Source organism: Dryobates pubescens, chromosome 9 (assembly GCF_014839835.1).
Source record: "Dryobates pubescens isolate bDryPub1 chromosome 9, bDryPub1.pri, whole genome shotgun sequence".
NCBI lineage: Eukaryota > Metazoa > Chordata > Aves > Piciformes > Picidae > Dryobates > Dryobates pubescens.
The window spans coordinates 27544816-27566967 of record NC_071620.1 but is presented as its reverse complement, the minus strand read 5'-3'; the positions used below and the strand labels follow the sequence as shown (position 1 = coordinate 27566967).

The 22152-nt window shown below is 46.1% G+C and overlaps 1 protein-coding gene across 6 annotated transcripts in view; it reads left to right on the top strand.

The window, feature by feature from the left end:
• Positions 1 to 22152, top strand: part of RREB1 (ras responsive element binding protein 1) — a 141285-nt gene that overhangs the window by 186 nt on the left and 118947 nt on the right. The window contains exons 1-2 of one of the 6 annotated variants that reach the window (XM_054164383.1): positions 27 to 56; positions 159 to 394. The exons of 1 other annotated variant lie outside the window; for it this stretch is intronic. In XM_054164383.1, coding sequence (XP_054020358.1) covers positions 355 to 394 — 40 coding nt within the window. In that variant the 5' untranslated portion in view covers positions 27 to 56; positions 159 to 354. Of the gene's footprint in view, positions 1 to 26; positions 57 to 157; positions 395 to 843; positions 1149 to 22152 lie in introns of those variants that run through there. 4 more of the 6 variants (XM_054164384.1, XM_054164386.1, XM_054164387.1 and 1 more) reach the window with 4 other exon arrangements.

Below are 22152 nucleotides of genomic sequence, written 5' to 3'. Positions count from 1 at the left end.
GCAGCGCGTCCCTGAGAGAGGAGCCGGAGCGACACGTGATGTGTCTCCTTATCAGGGTGCGCGGGGCAGCGCGGGGGCGGGCCGGGGGCGGGAGCGCCCGCGGAGCTCGGCGGGGTCCCTAACCGTGCCCATCTCTCTTTTCCCCCCTCCCTCTCCAGGGAGGCGCGGAGGACGGGAAGTTAGCGCGGAGTTGATGAACTTTGCACATCCACAGAAACGCCATTTTGATTCCTTTTTCCGGAACAAGTTTTTGCGCGGTCCCCCCCCAGCGCACTCCCCCCTCAAACCATCAGCCCGGGAGCGCCCCCGGTGCCCCCACCCTCCCACCCCTTTTCTGCGGCCCATCTTCACGGCATGTCGCGGCGCAAGCAGCCGAGCCCCAGCAAAGTCCGGCGTAAGTACCGCGGGGCTGCTGCCTCACAAAGGGCAGGAGCGTGCCTTAACTCTGCAGGGATCTCTCTGGGTTTTTTTCCTTGGCGGGGGGGGGAGGAAGGGGGAGGTAAGAGGGCGAAGAAAAAGAAAAACATTTAGGAGGGGGGCAGGCGGGAGGTGAGTGTGTTGCAGTGTGTCGGCTGGTCGTGCGATTTCTTTAAATGCGTGTTGGGGAAGTAGAAAAAGTTTCCTTTTAAAAAAAAAAAAACCAACAAGGAAAAAAAGTTTGGCTGGCAGCGGTGGAGATGATGATGAGTTCGTGCAGCCTCCCTCTTCCCTTCCCCCGCTCCTCCCTCTCCTCCCTCCGCGGTTCCTGGGGTGTTTTTTTTTTTTTCCCCTTCCCTGTTGCAGACTTTCTACCAACCAGCGGCACCAGCCGCGGCGTTTTGCCTTCAGGACCTGATGCTCATCCATATTAAACCGTCTGAGCTCAGGAATCCGGCCAGATCATCCCCCCCCTCCTCCTGCTGCAAAGTTTATTTTTAACCAGCCACCGCCACAATTTGGATGGGGCTGCGAGGAAGCAACATCTTCTAGCCCGGCTCACCGCCCCCCCCTCTCCCTAGCTCGCAGCTCTTTGCCTTTTAAACTTTTCCTTCGGGTTGATTTTCCTGCCAGCGGCGGCAGGTCTCGCGGTGGCCCCTGCCCGCTTTTCCCGGACGGGAGGGCCGCGCCGGAGCTGGGAAGTTGGGATGAAGGCGGCCCCTTCTCCGCAGGTACAGACGGCTTGAGCCGCGCATCTCTCCGCTGACTTTCCGCTCTCCCTCTTCCCTTCCCGGTGGGGCCGCCCGGCCGTGCCTCCCCTTCCTCAGCACCCCGGTACGCCTCCCCTTTCTTTTCTCCTACTTTTCTTTATTTTGTTTTATTATTTTCTCCTTTTCCTCCTCTTTCTCTCCAAGTTCCCCCCCCCCCCCCCCCGCCTTCCCCCCACCTCCCGGTAGGGACGTGCGTGTCCTTTCCCCTCCGGGCCTGCGCAGCGCTGGTGGGGGGGAGAGCGAGGAAGGGGGACGGCGAGGCCCCAGCACACACACACACGGGGATGGGACGCGGGGGACCACTGTCCCCCGCGGGTCTACCCCCCCCGCCTCGTCCCGCTGTCTTTGTGCGGTGCCAGGGACACATCCCTGCACGGCGGAGCCAGCTCGGGCGGCGTCACCACTACAGGAAGGAGCCGGGGCAGCATCCGAAGCCGGAGGGGGTCCGGTCCGGGGTCTCCGTCACTCCCTTCATCCCTCGATTTGGCTTTGGGTGGGGACAGACAGCGGACACCTCTCCCGTAGCGGCGATGTTTGGGGTGAAAACAAAGTTTCTGGACGGCCGGTTGCCACCAGCGCCCCCCACCCCCCCTTTCCCCGCCCGGTGCGGATGGGAGCCAGCCGCGACCCGTCTCTCAGGCGACTGCGCTCCCCATCGCCGGTTGCTACGAGCCGAGGGGCTACCCCCCCGGCGACGCCGCGGGGGCCGCGGGGAGGATGCGAGGCTGATCCTCCCAACCCATGGGGCTTGGGGGGGGATATTCCTCTCCTCTTCTCTTCCCCACCCCCTGCCTCCCCTCCATCCGCCGACGGTGCAGGGGCTCGGGGGCCCAAACCGGGCTGGGGGGATCACGGCGAACCGAGATGCTGCAACTTTTTTTTTTTTTTTTTTTTTTTTTTCCTTCATCAAGGAAGGGAGGGCGGTGGATTGAACTTTGTCATGTCGCAGATAACTTTTCTGTCTTCTCCCTGCACTTCTGCCTCTCCTCTGAAGACACGCTGGCTTTTCTGACCTTTTTTCCCTTTGGCTTTTTTCTTTTTTTCTTTTCTTCTTTTTTTTTCTTTCTTCCCCCCTCACCCCTTTAAATTTAACTCATTTCACCTCTCTGCTGCTGGTATCCTCCTGTCTGGGTTATGCAGGAGGAGAGAACTTCTCCTGGCTCAGCGCATTTTGCTGTCCTGTTCCGCACCCTGCAGAGGCCCAGCCACACTGGGTTTGCCAGTCTGGAGCTGATGCTCTGGTCCTGCCTGCCCAGGACCTACCATCCTGCCCAGAAACCATTAAACTGATTTCTGGAAGGAATAGTGGGGGGAAACCAACCATCCAGGTTTAATTCCAACTCCCTGTTTTTCTTCTGCTGTAGATAAGATCAAGCATGTTTGAGAAGGTAGTTAAGTGTCTGGTTCTGTGCGAGTTTGGGGCAGTGGTCTAGGAGAGAGACAGCACATGCAGCTGATGTTTTTTACCCTTCCAACATCCATCTCCACGTCTTGGAAAAGAACTTTTGCTTACTAACGACAGGAGCAGTCACTAAATAACACAGTCTTGTCACCCCTGCAGTGCACAGTAGACAGCTGTTATGATGGCTGAATTTTTTTCATTGAGGTCTGTTGTTTTGACACACAAGCACCGAGTTTTGTTACTGCAGTTCCTGTTTTCCACAGGGTCAGCGTGCGTGAAAGGGATGCAGTGACTCAGGGTCAGGCCAGCCATATTTGTTTTACATTTTAATTTTCCCTTTGAAGACTTAAGGGTATATAGTCTTTTCTTGGTGTGTCTGCATAATGCCGATTAGCCTTAACAGGAGTTGGGTACATCCAGGGAAGAATAGGGCCTTTTGTTTGCTAGAAACCCAGAAACAGCATGAATCCATCATCCAGTCAATCAGAGGAGCAGGGCCCTGCCTCACCTGCCGGCAGGGACACATCCAGTCTTCTCTCTTGCTACAGGGCAGCTCAGCTCTGCATGGCGTGGCCTCTTTTGCTCCTTCACCTTCTTCCTCCCCGCAGCCATATTTGGATCCAAATTCATATGGTGTAGTTAGAAAAACTCCATCCTTTAAGTACAAATGAGTAAACTTTCCTTCTGCTCTCATTTCACAGGAAACTTATAGTTGCCAAGCTGTTTGTCCATCAGCAGTGACTAAATAGTTTTATGCAGCCTCTCCTATGCATTTAATAACTAACTACAGTGAAGAACATATATCTATGGTTTTGGCTTGGTCTTAAGGCTTTTGCTGGCTGGTTGATTTCTTTGGGTTTTTTGTTTGTTTGCATTTTTTTTTTTTTTTGCCACCCAGACTCGGGTGTTTGAAACTTGGCTTGCAGATTTCAGCCTAGTGAAACATCTTATTCTGACTCAGCTTGCCCAGGTTGTGTGCCTGTTCTTAACTCTTTGACAGGATTCAGTGACCCTCTGCCCAAGTGCCTTTTCTTTTTGGATTTTGGGGGTCAGAAGATTATTGATGTTTCCAAAGGGGGAAAGCCAAATGTCTTCATTATCAATTAGCAATACCTATAACGTCCTTTGGTACCAAGTCAAGTGCAGTGTTTCCCAAGGCATGCAAACGTCTACTTTTGTAATGCTTTCCTCAGTCCTTAAGGATGTTATCACTTTGCCTCTGTGGAAGTCACACAGCAATCCTAACAGTGGCTTGACTCGGCTTTTGAAAGTTTCTCCTGAAGCAGAAATAGTTTAGGTTGCTCTCTGATTTACATTTTAAATAAAAACTCTTCATGCATTTACAGTGTGTAAATTGAAAACACATAGATAAATCCCTTTGGTTATATTCATTATCCCTTGTAAAAGTAGGTGGCGCTTAGAAGGTCATAGGATAAGTGTTGCTAAGCAGCTAAACAGAAGGATGCTAAAATTAACTTGAGTGTTTCTGTAAGGGATTCACTTTTTAAGGTGCAATATTTATTTATTTTTACGTATACCCCACTTTTTGGTATTAAAGCATCTGAAAAAAAATATGGATGCATGAATAAAGCTTTCCAGAGGACTGTGTCAAATGTCCAAGCTATCTACATACAGAAGTTATTCCACCCAGTATGCCTGAATTTTTCCATCATTGTGCCTTCGATTTGTGCCCTTTGCAAATGCCCTTCTAGAGTTATCTGTTGCTCCAGGAGCATCTGATGTATGTTGGATAGCAGCCTGCAGGCACAGGCTTGGGGAAGAAAGAAATGGCAAAGGTTGCCCAGGAACAGGCAGAAAACAAGTAAATCCTGTTAGTCTGACATCTGTGCTCAAAAAAAAAGCCCCTTTTAACTTTTTGATAGATGATGGCTAAGTTTGGAAATGAGTGTTTTTTAGGGTGCACACTCTTCAAATGTGTGAAATGAAGTCTCCTCCTTTCAGTAACAGAATTAGTGTATTATTGGACTGTATTACTGGACCAGTTTGATGATGTGATTGCTCCTTTCTTGGGAGAGAATTGTATGTAGAGGGGGATGGCTGAGCGGCTTTTGGATCTCCTGAAGGTAGTGAGACTGCTTGGAGCTCTGTGGTTTTTTCCTCTTTTTTCAATTTGAGCAAGATGGTCAATCATGGGATTACAGTTTTAAAATACGCCTTCATGAGTATCTTGCAACTTGGACAGGAACCAGGAACTGCTCCATCTTCTTTTGAGCTCTCATGTGGAGAGCTCAGGTACCCTGCAGCTTTGCTGGGAAGTGCCTCGAGGAGTAGATGTAAAGTTTGGGGCTGAGAGGGAATTGCCCTCTGAGAGCACACAACAACTCAATTCTTTTTTTTTCCTTTTTTTTTCTTTTTTTAGATAAATGAGAGTTGCCAAGTTGTTCAGCAGATTTTCTTTGGGGAGGTGTATGAGGAATCCTTTCTCTGTGTGTATTGGGTGTGTTACTTCTTTTTAATAACCTGCATAAATGAGCAACTACAGGAGCTGTGTGCCCTCTTGATTTAGCATCTTTATAAGCAGTCGTTTCAAAGGCAGCACTTGGGTGGTTTTGGAAATGCCCCTCTCTGGTGATAGACTGAAAAGTTGCTTTTTGTGTGGAGCCAGGAAGGGCTTGAAACTTGCCCAGCTTTGCCAGGCCAGCTTTGGTTATCAGCCTTTGATTGCAAATGAAAATAGATGAGGTTGGCTGAGGTGGGAAGTGCAGGCTCCCTTCTGGGGTACTTCTGAACAGGAATTTCAGGAGCATTGACTCTTTGTTCTTCTTGGGTGCAAGAAATCTGATGATGGCTTATCTTTGATGTCTGCAAGTCCTGATGTTTTTCCCACCCGAAGGTGTTTCCTCCACCCCACCCTGCTGCTCTGTTTTGACTGGCAACATTTGAGGGCCAGTTAGAAGAGTCCAGACTTCTGAGGCAGCAGTGGAGCATCTCACCCCACTCCATTCATCATTTCACTTAGAGCAGGGTAACAAAACTTCTTTAGAGCATGTGCTAATTTCTTACTGTGAAAAGTTAAAGCACATATAATTGCCAGCTGTGGACTCCCGTTGGATTTCTTGTGGGGGAAAAAGGAAAAGAGCCTGGACAAAAGGGAGGGAGTCAGTGGGATAGTGTGCTGGTGTTAAACCTGTTCGAGCAGCCTCCTGCAGTCAGAAAGGAATTATCCTGTGATCCTGATGTAACAGAGCAGCGCCTGGACCTGTGCTTCTTTTAGAAACAGCGCAGACCTGATGCAGCCTGCTTTGCTTTTTCACAGTGGCATTGCAGCTTTCAGGTTGGCCGACCCAGCAATCAATAAAGGTGGTTGCCTTTGAATAGGTGCTTTACACAAAAGAAGTAGTTGATGGGTGGAGACTGTTTATTCAGAATGATTCAGCTGAGGATGGCTGAGAGAATCTGAACGCTTTAAAGATGTAGGGAAAGGCAGTTCTTTTAACAGCAGGATTCACCTGCAGGGCCCCAGCCATCCCAGAGGTGCCCCAGCAAGGGAAGAGAAAAGCCGTCAAAACCCCCCCAAGGGAGTTTAGGGTCCTGAGCTAAAATAGGTATTCCAAGGACCATTAAGAGAGGGAGGAGGCCTTCCCATAGAAGCATGTGGAATGAATCTTCCAAATTCCACGGTTTTCCTGCACCTAACCTTCCTGAGCAAAATGTTTTGGTGTTTACTCCTAATTATTTAATTATTTACACTCAGAATTTCAAGAGAGCCTTTTCCTTTTGAAGACGACATCCACTGCTCCTGGTGTCTGATGTTTCTTTGGAGATTCATGTTATCTTGTTACATATGTAAGGGTCTCAAAAAGCATGGGAGAGGTGCTTGCGTGTGGTGGCTAGGTGGCTTCCCAGTGTAATTTCTGTCAGCTTTGAGAAATTGAATCTTTTTTCAGTGGTGCCCAGTGACAGGACAATTGATTGCAGGCACAACCTGGATCACGGGAAGTTCTAGCTGAAAATGAGAAAAAACTTCTTGTGAGGGTGCCAGAGGCCTGGACCAGGCTGCCCAGAGAGGTTATGGAGTCTCCTTCTCTGGAGGGATTTCAAACCTTCCTGGATATTGCAATCATTTAGCAGGGGGGTTGGGCTAGATGATCTCCAGAGGTCCCTTCCAACACCCACCATACTGTGAGCCTGTGATTTTCAGTGTTGTTGTGCCCAAGTGACTTAATGACTTGATTCTAAAAGAGAAATGTCTTTTGTGGTTCATAGTGGAATCTCCAGCCTTTGCTAGGTGCAGGACTTCTCCACTTGTCATCTCATAGTGGATATTTTAACAGGTATGAGCATGTGCTTTCTCGAAACAGCACCAACCTATTCTTCGGTGTTTTAGGAATGGGTGGCCTGCATCATCTGTCCTTTGAAAATGGAGGATAATCAGCCATTGGCAGACCTTTTCTTTTTTCCAGTTAATTTAGGTATGTGCTTTCTCTCTGAGGCTGTTCACTCTGCAGTGTAGTTGGCCTTTGCTTTTATCATGTGCGATGAGCTGGCTTTACCTCAGCTCTTGTTAGTCCTGTTTCATACAGCAGGTGATGTCAGTGTTCAGGTGTATCGGTACCTGGGAGTGCTTTGCTCAGCGCTTGCATCACAGTAATAAATTCCATTCCCCCGTTCAGGCCAAACTCCTTCACACTGTTAACATTATGGCTTGGGCAAGGGAGAGCTGCTTTGGATGAGTACTGCCTTGTATTTCCTTCAGTGAGCAAAATGACTAAATTTGGACCACTCAAAGTGGCTATAAGGGAAAGACCTTGGTTTAAGTTCCTCTTTGTGTTACACAAAATGCATTTTCTTCACTAAATGAGTTTCATTACACCTTATAATGTGTAAGAACATGAGAAGTGGCCAGGATACCTATGTGCTGTTCTTCATTCGTGTGTGATTTTTTCTGATGTTGATGCTGTTGCCAATGTGTAGAGAACAACAGGTGGCTGTAGTGTTTGTGCATGCCGCCTGCTTGGTCCCTTCCTTCTCTCTGAAAGCTTTAAGATATCCTGAAATGGCATTCACCTGGATAATGTGCAGCACCACTCATATTGTTTTGCTGTCTATACCTCCTTTTGGGTGGAAGGAAGGAGGGATGGAGGAGGGGGCTTGCTTTTTGAGTGAGACTCTGAAGGTCCAGGAAGAGGAAGCATGTGCTGTGGGAGCCAGTTGTGGAGGAGATATAGCTGTGTTACTGAGGGCTTCCATTTGTGATGTTTGACTCTCTTTTCCAGGAAAAGAGATGAGTGCAATGACAAGTGCTGCTCTACAGAAATGTAATTCATGCCTTGTATTTGGTTGATTTGGAGGGTGTATTTCATTTGGTCTGTTTTCCTAACAGCTACAGGTATCATTTGTGCTTCCTCCTTATCAGATGGCGCAGCCAGGTGTTGCTTAGTACATCTTACTACATTTCCAGGTGAGGTTCAAAACTGTGGCCTTTGGCAGCTTCTGGAACAAGTCTTGGAGTGACATCCAGCCTTTGCAACAGAAAGGTGGCTCTTCTACTTGGTAACATCTGCTGGTAGTCTTTGAACTGTCAAAAGGGTAGAGAGCTGTACCACATCGTTCCTATTTCCCTGCTATAGACTTGGTTTATTGTTGGAAACTAAACTGCTTTTCTTTAAGGAGTGAAGAATTACTTTTATCAGTGCTACCTATGCATTGTGGGAGAAATCTTCTCCACCCTCTCTCTCTATTCCTTGTTTTTAGGGAACAACAGCTGCTGAATGTGAAGTGACCATCACATTTGGCCTAACCCATAGGTTGAATTTCTAGGGGTGAGGGAAATGATCCATACCTCAGAGTGGAGGAAGCCATGCAGCTGAGAAACTGTACGGGAAGGAACTGGTGCATTCTGTAAACTCTGTAGCCCTGCTAACTGCAGTTCAAGCAGTTCCCAATCTACTTGCAAAGCTTTTGGAACTTGTAAACTCTTTAAATCTAGGGAGTGAGGATTTTCTATTGTTCCCTTTTTCCTCAAGAAAGAAAAAAAAGAGAAATTGAGGTAAGGTTATTCATTTTAAATGCCCAAAAGTCAGCAAAGCAAAGTTAAGGTATTTACAGAAGCATTAAGTGGGCCAAAGTGAACACGGATTATGCCCCATTATGTGTTTAATAAATCAATAGATATGCAAATAGCATGTCGAAGTGGGAAGCAAGGCTTCACTTGCATCAACAGCAAAATTCAGCAAAATTCTTCCAGGCTTCTCTGGATGGAGATTTTACGTAGGTATATACAGCTGAAAGCTCTTGGGCATTCAGAGCATGAAGGACACCAGGAAACTTTAAAAACCTAAAACACAAACAGTGTTTTTCTGGTGTCTGAAATTCCTACAGGTATAGTTAGAAAGCCAATGCATCTGTTTTAGGAGCTTGTTTGATAAACAGCAAACTGAATTAGTGATACAATAATCTGTTTTGACTAAACTCTCTCCCATCCTGGTTTTGGGCATCTCTGAAACAGTGTGACTGTTGCTGCATCCTTTTTCAAAATCCTAGAGGCTGAGCTTTTAGTCTGGTGAGTGGGAGGAGGACTTGTCTTTCCCAGGCCTTGTCTTTCCCTTCAGAAAAGGGGAGTGTAGAGAGTTCTCCCTGAGGATGGATCTAGGGCAGAGATGGACCCTCCGTGTTTGGGGACAGAGTTTTTGTTTGCACTCTTGCATAACTCTTAACCTCCATAGGAAAAGATGTGGGTTAGTAGATTTGCAGCACCACAGATGTACGTGTGGCCATGGGCTGCCTGATAGCTCCCTGTGCTGGTGTTGCACAGCAGATGTGCTGCTGCCTGCCTGGGGTCGTCCTCTAGTATTGGGTGACCCTGTGCAGAAGGATGGATCTGCTGTTGCCTGGCTTTTGACCTTGTCTGTTGGCAGCCTCTCTCATGTCTGCACTGCCTGAGTTGCAGCAAATGTTTCCATTTGTGTGCTTGCTGTCTTTTCAGAACAGAAACTAATCCACGTTGGACAAGGAAGATGCCAATAGCATGTGCAAATTGTGTGCTGTAGTTACTGTCCCAGCTAGTGATTCAAGAGTGTTGCTCAGCCCAGTAACATGGATGTGTATTAGGAAAGTCCAGACTGCTGTACATCCACTCCCTCTGGTAATGGATGTTGAGAAGAGCTGCCTAGTCCAAAGCCCCAACAAATCAGGTTTTTGACTCATGAGCTAGTGGTGGTCTTTGTTTAATTCCCTGTATGCAGATGCTGAGTGTTATGCTTTGATTTCCTACCCTGTAAACTCTTTGGGGCAGGCATCAGCATTCAGTTACCGAGTCTTGAAAAGCCAGCTAACACACTGTGGAGCTGACCTGCTTGGCACCACTTCATTATAAATGTTTAATTATAACTATCTGCTTACCCCATAGTGAAGCCTTTCCAGATATGAAGGTTGAGGCATGCTGGGAACCTGTGCTGCTGCTGTTGAGGTGCCTGTGTATAAACAGAGAGCTTTGATTGCAAGGCAGAATTTGGGCAGCTCTCATAAATGCCTCATTCGCTCCTGGTAGACAAAGGTCCTTCTCTTTTTCAAGGCTACATAGGTGCAAGTATATACATGTGTTCAGGGGTCTGCCTCTGGTTGTTTAGCTTAAAAGTGAATACACTCCTAGCTTTAATACATATTATAAAGGCCTTCTCTCTCCCTTTTGCTTTAGATCTGTATGTAAAAATTGAGAAATTAGAAGAAGAAATTGGAAATAGAAAGCTATATGGTCTCTTCTCCCTAGTAACAAAAGATAGGATGAGAGGAAATAGTCTCAAATTGTACTAGGGGAAGTTTAAGTTGGATATTAGGAGGAAATTCTTCATGGAAAGGGTTCTCAAACACTGGAACAGGCTCCTCAGGGAGCTGGTTGAACCCTGTCCCTGGAGGTATTTAAAAGACAGAGATGTGGTGCAGAGGGACATGGCACCAGGCTTGGTAGAGTTAGATAATGCTTGGACTCGATGATCTTAAAGGTCTTTTCCAATCAAAATGATTGTATTATTTTATAACTCCCTCGATATGGCACCTTCCCCAGGCTGAAACAAAGTGCAGTTTCTGGCTCTTGCTGGTCAGAAAAGTAATTGAATTCTCTTGCCTTCAGTGACTTGCATCGTAGCTGTAAACTGAATTCTTAAATCCTCCCACTGGTGATGTATGTATCATTTGTTATGTTTATGCACCATAAAAGCATATGGAGTAATGGAAACATCTAGAAATGAGACCTTCAGAGAAGACTCCCATTTAAATCAGGTTACTTACTTGGATTAAACCAACCCAAATTTAAACCATCTGGGCTCAAGTACTAAACTAGTTGCAAAGCACCCCAGGGGTCCGTCTAGGAGTTGATCAGTGCCTTGTGGTGGTCTGTTTCAGCCAGCTTTGTAGGAGCAGTTTGGTTTTTCTGAGGTTGGAATAAGCTGATGTCAGATTTTTGTCCAGGGTGCATATCAAGTAGAGGTCACACGCTTGTGCAGCCGGTGATATTCTGACTCGTTAAGAATGTACACAGCAGGTCGCTTTTCAAAACATCTTTTGAGAAGCAGCCTGGGAGAGCAGTGCCATGTGGAAGAGACATGCATCTTTCTCTGGCATCAGCAAATGGATGCATCCTATCACATTGGACTGCTGAGCATGTTTAGTCATGTCACTGTAATAAGCTCAAGGAACAGGAATGGGTTCTGCCCTGTTGTGCTCTGGGAAGATTTGAATGAATTTGATTGGTTTGTTCCACGGAAACTTATTCTTGTTTCTGCTGCTTTTGTGCTTGGTGCAGAGAAGGAAGGAGTCCTGGTTGTTTTTTGGCCGAAGAGGTGTTTCCTTGCAGTTTAGGGTTGCTGATGTTGCTGTACTCCAATTCTTATTCTTAGAAGAGGTAAAATAAAAGAGGTTATAAGTGACTCCCAGAAATGCAGTGTTTCTAGTGCTGGTATGGTACAGATCTGCCTGGTTTTGAGACTTATCTTTGCCTAGATAAACTGAATATTAGGGACACTTCTTTCTCTTCCAGCCATGGCCTTCAGGCATCCCTATTCTCTTGTCCTGGTTGATTCATCTTACAACATGCACAGATAGAAATTTTAAATACCCTGTGGTGGTGGGTTCTGTTGTTAGCCTTTTCTTTTTGTCTTAATGCAGCTTAGCCTGATGGCTCTCAAGGCATTTTTTCAGTTTGCTGGTGTATGTGTATATCAGGGGCAAGCCTAGATCATGCCAAGCACTGATCCTGCAGACACTTTAAACAGATATAATTCTCCTTAAGTAGGTTGTTCCATTTAAGTCAAAATACTGGCATGGGTGAAGTTAGGGGAAGTGTTTCAGGACTGGGGCCTGCATTTAACTTTCAGGAAAAGTATTCCTGACACAAGCCTGAATCTTTAACCCCTGTGAGCTGCAGCTCTAAACCCATCTCACTGACTTCAGCTCCTGACCTACTTGAAGGTATTGCACAGCCTGAGGAAGTGTTGCAGGTTTTGTGGCCTGAGAAGAGTTGGCTTTGAAAAGAGACAGCAAAAAACGTGGCTGTGAATCCAAATCCCTTCAATATACAGTGTCTGCAAGAGTTAAAGGAAAGCACTCCAGCAGCTCATGTGCTCTCTGTGTGTGCATACTTTGCTAATCTTGACATGGGGTCTGAGCTGCAGGCTCCGAGGCGTATGTGAAGTTGGCTTGGCTGTCACCTTTTAACAAACTGGGTCTGGCCGTGGATCAGCACGGCGACACTTCCCGCTGCTGGGATTGCTGGCTGCAGATAGCCAGCTACTGCCTAAAGCTTGTCCCTGTGGGGCTGGCTGGGCTGAAAGGTGCCCTGGCACTGCCCTCATGGCTTCCTGCCCTTAGGAGCAACAGAGGGAAGAAAAAGTGCTGTGGTGGCCCCTTTGCTATGCCTGGAAGATGTCTTGCACCCACCTTGTGCTCTCAAGTTGCTCTGGGTGAGCTTGCTGCTGCTCTGCTGTCATCATTTGGCTGGAGAACAGCTGCCTGTGAGGCTGGGTCTGCTTTAAAAGAGGGGAACAGCTGTACAGAATGAGGCCCTTCTCTGATGCTGGCAGGGACATGAGGAGAGGGAGGACTGAGCACATGCTTCTCTGGGCGATAAAGTCCTAAGGGCAACTTGGGCCTTGGCTGTCTGGGAAGGGAAACTACAGTTCATTTAACCCACAGCACCCCGTTAAAAATTGCTGAGCATTTCTAACCGGAGGCTGGAGATGAAAGCTGCCATTTTTTTTCCGTTTAGGTTTCCGTGGAGAGGCTGCCAGTGGCCACCTTGCTCCACCCTGCAGACACGTGGGCGGGAGTGGGGGGTAGCCAACAGGAGGGAACATCACCAAAAAGGCCAAGGGACTTGGCTCTTGGGCATGCACAGGAGCAGCAACAGCTGCTCAGATGGCCCCCGGAGCCTGACTGATGTCAGCATAACCAGCACTCCTTAAAACGCCTTGCCATGTGTGGGGGCGAGGAGGAGCAGGTTTAGAGGGGTAAGCAGTACAGAAAACAACTGCTCTGATTATTCCTCACCCCTCCCTGCTTCAAAGCAGATCTCTGCTTTCTGTAGGAATGGGAAGGTTTGGAGTGAGTGAGTGAGGGTTAGGAGAAATTAATTAAAGTTACCAAAAGCGAGGAGTAGAAAGAAGAAATGTAAAATCTGCATGTCTGTGGTGTGTCTGTTTGCTTGGTTTTTTCCTGCTTTTAAGAGAAGTGTGGGCTAGGAACAGTTCGTCACTGTTGGATAAATCTGTCAGTGCTGTTCCTTTCTCTACCCCATGTTGTCTCTGAGAACCTGTCACACTGTAACAGATCATACTGTCAAACATCATTCCGTGTTTGAACAGAATCTGGCTTGCCTCGGGATGCTGGAAGATGTGGCATCCTGCGGGGAGCATGTATGTGTGCTTTGCTTGGCCTCCTGCACTTGCTTGAGCAGAGAAGAGAAAATGCACAGCATAAGAACGCTGCTGTTTGCGGCTCCCTTCCACTACTTGTATTCTTTCAGAGACGTATCACTGGGTGTTGAGGGTGCTGGAGCACTGGACCAGGCTGCCCAGAGAGGTTGTGAAGTCTCCTTCTCTGGAGAGATTCCAAACCCACCTGGATGGCAAGGTCCTGGGCAGTCTGCTGTGGGTGACCTTGCTTTAGCAAGGGGGTTGTACTGGACAAACCCCAGAATTCCTTCCAACCCCCACTATGCTGGGATTCAGTTGCCCAGCTGCTGTCTATCCATACTGATGCCAAAAGTCTCTGATGGCAAGAGCCTCTGTGTGGTGAAGGGCAGTGGTGCTGTCTGACCTCTGTGACGTAGGATGTGCTGTGCAAAATTGGCCCTAGATACTGAGCGAACAAATGAGAGTTCCTCTTGGGTCCAAGATGACTTCTTCAAGTTTGATAGCTAATATGGCTGTTTCTGAAAGGTGCAAGAGAGTCTGACACATGGCAGGGGGTGCTGAGGGAAGAGGATACCAGCTTTTCCAGTACTGTGCAGCTCAACTGCAGAAGGAGGTTGGACTGGACACAAAACTGGATTCCAGGATGGCGTGGTTATTGCAGCCACCGCCAGCCTTGCTTCTTCCCACAAGAATCAACTCTGGGGAGTTGATTTTCACAGTAGGACTGTGCCAGAGTTGTCCTGCTGCTCTTCTTGTGGTGGTACCCCAATACAGAAATCAAGCTTGAATGCTTGCAAGTGGTGTGCAAGCACGTATCTAGGTGATGGGACTAGGCCAGCCTACCCAGGCTTGTTGCAAAGGCCTCCATCAAGGCCAGTGTAATAATAAGTTGTAGAGATCCATCTTGGAAAACAAGCAGGCCTTCAGGGAGGTCTTTTGCTTTTACATGGCTCTTGCTTTTTGTTAGTTTAGGTTAACTTCATGAGTTGAACTAACCTGGAAGCATAGAATCATTGTTGGAAAAGGTCCTTATGATCATCAAGGCTAACTCTACCATTTCCTGTATCAGTCCAGAATTCTTGTAGTAATTAGCCAAAAAGACCCAGGGTCACAGCAGTTGTATGGGACTGAGTAAGCATCTATTCATGTTCTTTTCAGTGGCATGAAGAATTTATTTACTGAAGGTCACAGAGGGAGACAGTAACAGGGGCAGAAAAAGAACCCAAATGCTCTAAATCTGGTTCTGTGTCTTCACCTTCACGCTTCCTGTCTAGGCAGATGAACCCACATAAAAACCTTGGTTCACAAACAGAAGACATTCAAGTGCTACCAGCATTGTAAAATAGAGCTCGGGCTAATATATTTGCTCTTTCATCTTGAGTGCCTGGTGGAACACCTGTAACTATTTACATTATAACATGAGCTTTTGTGCTTGTGAAAGCAGACAGTTTGACAGCAATGACCTCTTGCACAAAAGCCTGAATAAGTGATGAACTTCCAACAAATCCATGACCTGAACTCTGCTGGATGCATATTGAAGGCGACAAGTTAATATGGCCTGTGGCAGTACCAATGAGAGGCCTCGTTCTGTGCGGGACTCTTCTGCTGGAGGAGGTTCATAGATGGGCCTCTCACCACTCTCCCTGCCCAAAGGCCTGCAATTAAGTATGCCTGTACTTGCTGCCTAGGTGAAGGCTGCAGAACGGACTCCAGTTTTTCCAGAGGATTCTCATCCTGCTGCTGTGCTCTGACCTTGGATGAAGGGCTTGGTTTGTGTTGCAGAGAAAGCAGAAGGGTGGATGTGTTTCTTTCCCTCTCAAGCACTGCACTTCAGAATTTGCTGTGTTTAAATTGCATTGAGTGGTAATTAAAACTTAGTTATGAGCAGCTCTGGAGTTGGACGTGTCTCTGCTGCAAGCATAGTAACCACTGGCTGTCAAACAGGGAAGACAGCTGTGGTACAGCAACATCTGAAATCACCCTGACCTAAAGTCATGCTGAAGCTATGTCTCTGGCCATGTTTCCTCAGGTTTACCCTGTTCTGGAATGAACAGTTTCTGGTACGTGCTTCTGCAGTGAAACCTGGGTTCAGAGCAGGGAATGTCTCTTCAGGATGACAGAATGCCTCTGGAGTTGTGGCAAAAGGTTTTTTACTCCTGTGGAGTAAGTCACACTGCATTTTTTGCTTGCAAAACTGAAAACTAGAGGGAGTCCTACTGGCGTCTGATACTAAACCTGACCAAAACTTCGTCTAGCCCAGGATGATGATCGATGTGGATGGATCAAAACAGTATGGCAAGAGGGTCATTAAGGATGTTTTCCCAGTATAGTCTAGCAGCAGCTTGAAGCTTCTGGAATCTCCTGAGCCCAAGAGTTCAGTGTTTAGGTTCATGAATCCTTTTTCCTGCTTTGTCCAGTAGCTTTTTTTGAATCTGTACTGGCATGGTGGCATGTTGTGGTGATGAGTTTTGCAGTTCAGCTAACATGCTGTGTTGGAGGGAAGGTGAAAATAACTTTCTAAACCTGCCAGTTGATGCTTCCTCTTGATATCATTTAGAACTCGTGCTATGGGAAGTAGCAAGTAATCATTTGCTACTGACCTTCTCCAAGCCTTTCAGGATTTTGTGAACCTCTGCTGTATCACCTCTGTAGCCTTCCTCCCAGATTGGAGTCCCTGTATGAGTACTCTTGAGTACATCGTTCAGCGACACTTGTTAAAGCTTCAGTTTGCCTTGTTAACATCTATCACAGGCACATGCCAGAAGTACTTTAGTTGCCCTACATATTTATTGCTGTAAGACATATACTTGGACAGGCTTAAAGATTTCTAGGTGCTCTCAGGACTCTCCTCTTCAGATGCTTTTTTTTGGGAGACTTTCTCAGTGTTGGCAGGTTACAGGCAGGAGATGCTGATTGGTGAGGGTGTTTGCAGGTCTGGCTTGGTTGCTTCCATCCTAGCTCTGTGATAGCAGGTTGTTTAAATGATGCTTTGCTCACTTCTTTCCTTCCCAAATACAGGAATAACTAGTTTCTAAGAACAGTATCACTGTATCCCTCTACTTTTTTTTCCCCCTTCTCTCCCATTCTGCAGATGCCACATGCCCTGTGTATCTAAAACCTTGTTAAATGCAGCTTACCGAGGGACAAGGGACATTTGTCCCTTCCAGCTCTTGGGGTATTCTTTGAGCTCCACTTAAGTAACATTACCCACAAATCATTTGCCTGTTTTCCAGTGCTATCTTGCTTATCTGGGATGATGACTAGGATTCACCCACCTGTTTGGTCTCAGCCAATATCAGAGGACTTTTTTTAAGTTCTCTGAAGTAAAATCCTTAGTGATGTAACTCTACTATGTTCCTCTCCCTTTTTTTGTTATTGTTGTTATTGTGCCAGTCCACTTGTCCACCTATAGGACTGCTCCATGTTGGTGGACTTGGAGATTTTAGTTTTTGCAGCCCAAAGTGTTTTTGCTTCAGCACTAACCATACTTCTAGTATATACTAAATGTAAAGCTCCCAGGGTGCTTTACAAATAAGTGCCTCCAGCATTACTGACATGCAGCCGCTTCTTAAGTGGAGAATGAGAAAGGAGAAGTTTAGTTCAGGTCATGCTAACCTTTTTTTCCTCTGTGTAAAGCACTGTGCATTCTTTGGTATTGACATAGCCTAAAAAGGAACCTTGTCTCTTAAAGCCGTACCTTAACCTGCCTACAAAATGATGCATGCTACTTGATTGGTGTTTAGCTGATGAAGAACTTGATTCCAGCTTGCCTGGACTGGGAAAATACTTGCAGGAGTGACCCTTGTAATTTCAACCTTTTGTTGAAGAAAACCTTTCACAGTGAGAACTCAGCTTTATCAAGTTTACTTACTCCCTTTATTAAGCCTCTCAGGATTGATGGAATATAGTGATCTTAGGAGGATCAAACCCTGTTCATCATGTAGTACTAATAGATAACAGTAATCTTTCAATGCCACCGCATGTAAAACCATTTTAATAAGCTGTTCAGCACTTAGCACTGGGCTTCATGAATTATATAGTGTTTGGAAGTCTCAGGCATGTCCATTTAGAGAAAGGAGGCAGGGGCTGTCCTTGTAGACTATCAAGTTGTGGATGTAGTTCCAGTTGTGAATTCAAAGCTCATTGTGTGTGTGTAAGCAGGAGGGCAGTTTATGTCTCTTTAATTGGAAGTATTTTCTTAGCTGCCTTTTTTTTTTAGGGTACATACTCAAAAGATATTAAATATCTTAAAGGTATGTCCTAAAGGGCTAACCCAAGAAGCTGGTAAGAGCTTTTTTCTGTTTATCCCTGTGTCTTCTGACAGTTAAGGTTCATGTGGGTCAGTTCTCTAATCTGACTTGCTTGGTGACCAATGTAGTTGTGCTGGCATAAGGGGGCAGTGGAGAAGTCATAGAAAAGGAGGACAGGATTTCTGATTGCAGGCCCATGCAACCGTCATTAAAAAGGCTGGTGCTCAAGACATTAAAAGCATGTCCTTGTAGTGAAGCAGGGGACATGAGGAAAAGCGGAGGATTGCCTGTCTGTCAATTTATTTTTACAATGGCCTCAAATCAACTTTGGATGAAACAGGAGGCATTGCTTACTAGGATAGACCCTGGAACCCATGCAACAGTATTGCTGGGTTGGGTAATTCCTGCACACAGAGCCTAATCCAAGCTCTGCTCCATGGACAGAGGGTCATTAGCAATGTCTGTTGTATCTGTCCTTACATATTTGGCTTAGGGTCTTGGCCAACTTTGAAGTTCTGTTGGGAAAACAGCAGAACCTTTGCTTTTGTTTTGCTTTGCTTTGTTTTGTTTTGTTTTAAAGGTGCTTCATGAGTGAGCATCCACACTATGGTCAGTTCATGTTTATCTCTGTAGCTTGATGCCAGGAAGTGTAAGAGGGGCAGGCTTCACATTAATAGAGTCAATTTTTTTCTGTCCCCACATTTTACCTTTCCCACTCTCCTCTGTCTTTCAGGCATACTGTGGTGTTTGCCTTCAAAGGTTGTATTTAGCACCACTTGCACTTAATACTTCTGCCCCCCACTTCAAGGCACGTATTCTTCCAAGTATGTGACTACAAACAATACAAAGGGGAAGATCTCAATGGAGATCTGTGACTGATGTTTGTGACCTCTTTGAAGCTGCCTTTTTCTGTAGAGTCTTTCTATGTTTAGGTATTTCCTCCCAGCTTTCCCCTTTCTTCTGTGTCTTTGCCTAAGTAACTACAGAAATTAATAGTGGTGTTGAATTAATGACTTCAGAACAATTTCCTTGGCAACCTGTATGCACACTTGACATCATAGGGTGAAGAAGCAGCAAAACCAGCTTAAAGAGGGGATTTTGGTTTAGTTTTTCACTGGTTTCTTACCTTCTTGCCTCTAGTTCATCCCTCTTGTACTGTAACTCCTCTCCTCAGAGGTGCTGTTAGGACTGTTTGGATTTTTGTGGGTTTTTCAGATTGGACACTACAGGGGAAGCAAACCATAGTTTCTTCCTGGCATAGGAATGAGCAACTGAAGGAAGGGGAAGAGCTGCTGGAATGGTGTTGACCAGCAGTGCAAACTGATCAAACTACATGCTGTTTGCATCAAGAAGCTTTAGAATTTCAGCCATGAAGATAGTCTTGTCTTCCCACCTTGCCTCACATTCTCTGCTCTCTTGATGCAAATCCCATTATTGAATTAGCTGTGCAAAAATTCTGTTGCTTCTGCCAATTGCCTCTCCTTCTGCCCCCAAATGAGTTTCCATCTTAAGTATCTTTCTTAACTGCACTTGATATTGTGTAAGAAGATCATGTTCCATCATGTAAGACTGTGGTCCAGGTTTTGTTCTGGGTGAACTGGTACAAATCTGTTTCAGTTTTACCAGTGTTGGAGCCATATCTTCTGTAAAGTTGGTTTGAGTAGCCAGAAGCAGAGTTACCAATCTGCTCAAATACCAGCTTAAGGAAAATAATAGCAAAGACTGATGTAGGTTTTGTTGGAATGCCCATACTTCAGTTAGAAGGTCTGGAACTAAACATATCATGAATCATAGAATGGTTTAGGTTGAAAGGGACCTTATGATCATCTAGTTCTAGCCTGGCTTTGAACAATTCCCGGTTTGGAGCCTCCACAACTTCTCTGGGCAACCTGTTCCTGTGCCTCACCACCCTCACAGGGAAGAATTTCTCCCTAATGTCTAACCTAAATTGAGTTTCTTCCAGTTTGAAGCCATTATCCCTAATCCTGTCACTCTATGCCTTTGTAAAAATTTCCTCCCCAGCACTCCTTTAGTCTCCTCAAATACTAGAAGGCAGCTCTAAGGTCTCCTTGTAGCCTTCTTTTCTCCAGGCTGAACAACACCAACTCTCTCAGCCTGTCTTCACAGGAGAGGTGCTTCAGCCTTCTGATTATCTTTGCAGCCACCTTTGGACCCACTCTAATAGTTCCATGTCCTTCTTCTGTTGGGGGCTCTAGAGCTGGATGTGATACTCCAGGATGGGTAGAGCAGGGTAGAGGCGAAGAATCACCTCCCTTGACCTACTGCCTGTGCTGCTGGGGATGCAGCCCAGGATACCAAAGGATATGCTAAATGCTGAGGAAGTACAGTAACTGCCATGGTACATTGCCAAGAAAATGGTCTTGTTGCTAAAGAACATGGACTGTGAAGGGGCTTTATGGCATCTGCATGCTTAATACAGGCTCCTCCAGTTGTTCTCACCAATTAAATTAGTCTTTCTGTCCATCTTCTGAAGTTATTTTTTTATAACTGTTTGGGGGAGTAGCAAGTAAAACAGGGCAGCATGCAAAAATCTAAGACTCCAGCCAAAAAAACACCTCCTTTTTGTGTCTACGTGTTGCAGCTGTCTATCTCTTGGCAGCAGACAGCCTGTGTAGAATGTGAGGTTTCAGCACTGAAGTGTGGAAGAGTGAATTAAGGAGTTCTGAACTTAAAAAATTCTTATTTTCTAGGGAATTTCAGTTCTCACCAAAAGTAGACAGGTCACTAGCTCTTCAATATTCTCAGTTATTTTGCAGTACAATAATCAAATGGATTGCAGTCAGTTCCATGGATCCCCAGCTGGGAGGGAGTACAAAAGGAGCACGTGGTTTGGTTTTGGTTTTTTTTCTGGGGAGGGGAGGAGGAAAGAGAAGATTCCAGTTTTTCACTGTGAAACAGAGTTTTGTATAAGTCAAATAAATGTTTTGGTTTGGGGATGTCAGCACAGGACGTTGTTTCTGCCTAACCTATGGGTCATAACACCTAGGGCATTGTTACACCTTTTAATCTCCTCTTGTTACATCTGGAAAGGCAGAGGATTCAGCAAAGAAGCCAGTGTAGCAGCTTCCCTCCAACTGCTCGACATAATATTTGAATTTCAGAGTAAGTAGATGGATGCTGTTGACCCATGCAAGCAAACTGACAGGGGACAGGTGTAATAACCTGTGAGGCTTTCCATGAAACCCTATGTTTTTAAATACATGGTGTGCATTCAGTTGCACAGTTATTGACAGAATGGAGGGTGGAAACTCCATCCTCAGCACTCTGAGAATCAAGATTTGGGTGATGAACTCTGTGGTCAAATAGATAGCATCCTGGCCTGTCTTGAGAACAGTGTGACCAGCAGGACCAGAGAAGTGATTGTTCCCCTGTGCTCAGCACTGGTGAGGCTGCACCCTGAATACTACGTTCAGATTCAGAGCATTCACTACAAGACAAACATCGAGGTGCTAGAGCGTGTCCAGAAAAAGACAATGAAGCTGGTGAAGGGTGTGGAGAACAGGTCTTGTGAGGAGCAGCTCAGGGAACTGGGGTTGGTTAGCCTGGAGAAAAGGAGGCTGAAGGGAGACCTTCTTGCTCTCTACCACAACCTGAAAAGAGGTTGTAGCGAGGTGAGTGTTGGTCTCTTTTCCCTATCACTAGAACAAGAGGAAATGGCCTCAGGTTGTGCCAAGGGAAAGTTTAGGTTGAATATTAAAAGAGACTTCTTCCCCTAAAGGATTCTTAAACACTGAAACAGGCTCCCTGGAGAGGTAGTTGAATCCCCATCCCTGGAGGTGTTTAAAAGACACAGAGGTGTGGTGCTGAAGGACACAGTTTGGCCCCAGACGTGGTAGAATTAGATAATGGTTGGACTTGATGATCTTGAAGGTCTTTTGCAACCAAAATTATTCTATGGTCACCCTGCTTGCAGTTTGCATCCTTGCCTTTTGGCTGGGCTTTTCACTGTCCCTTCCTGATCTGGGATATAATTTTCCTTTCAGCTGAGAATTTTGTACTGCTATAGTTACTACAGAATCACAGAACCACTATGGCTGGAAAAGACCTTGAATACTGTTAGGTCCAAACATTATTTAACTCTGCCAGGGCTGCTACTACACCATATCCTTGAGCACCATATCTAGATGGTTTATTTTAAATACATCCATACTGGTGGCAATTCCCCCAGTTCCCTGGGCAGCCAGTATCAGTGTTAGATAACCCTTTCTGCATTTTCTGTATATTCTGTTTTTCCTAATGTCTAACCTAAACAACCACTGGCATAACTTGGTGCCATTTCCTCGTGTCCTATCACTTGTGACTTGTGAGAAGAGGTGAACACCCACCTCTCTACAGTCTCCCATCTGGTAGTTGTAGAAAGCAACCTTTCCCCTCAACCTCCTTTTCTTCAGACTAAATAATCCCATCTCCCTCAGCCTCTCTCA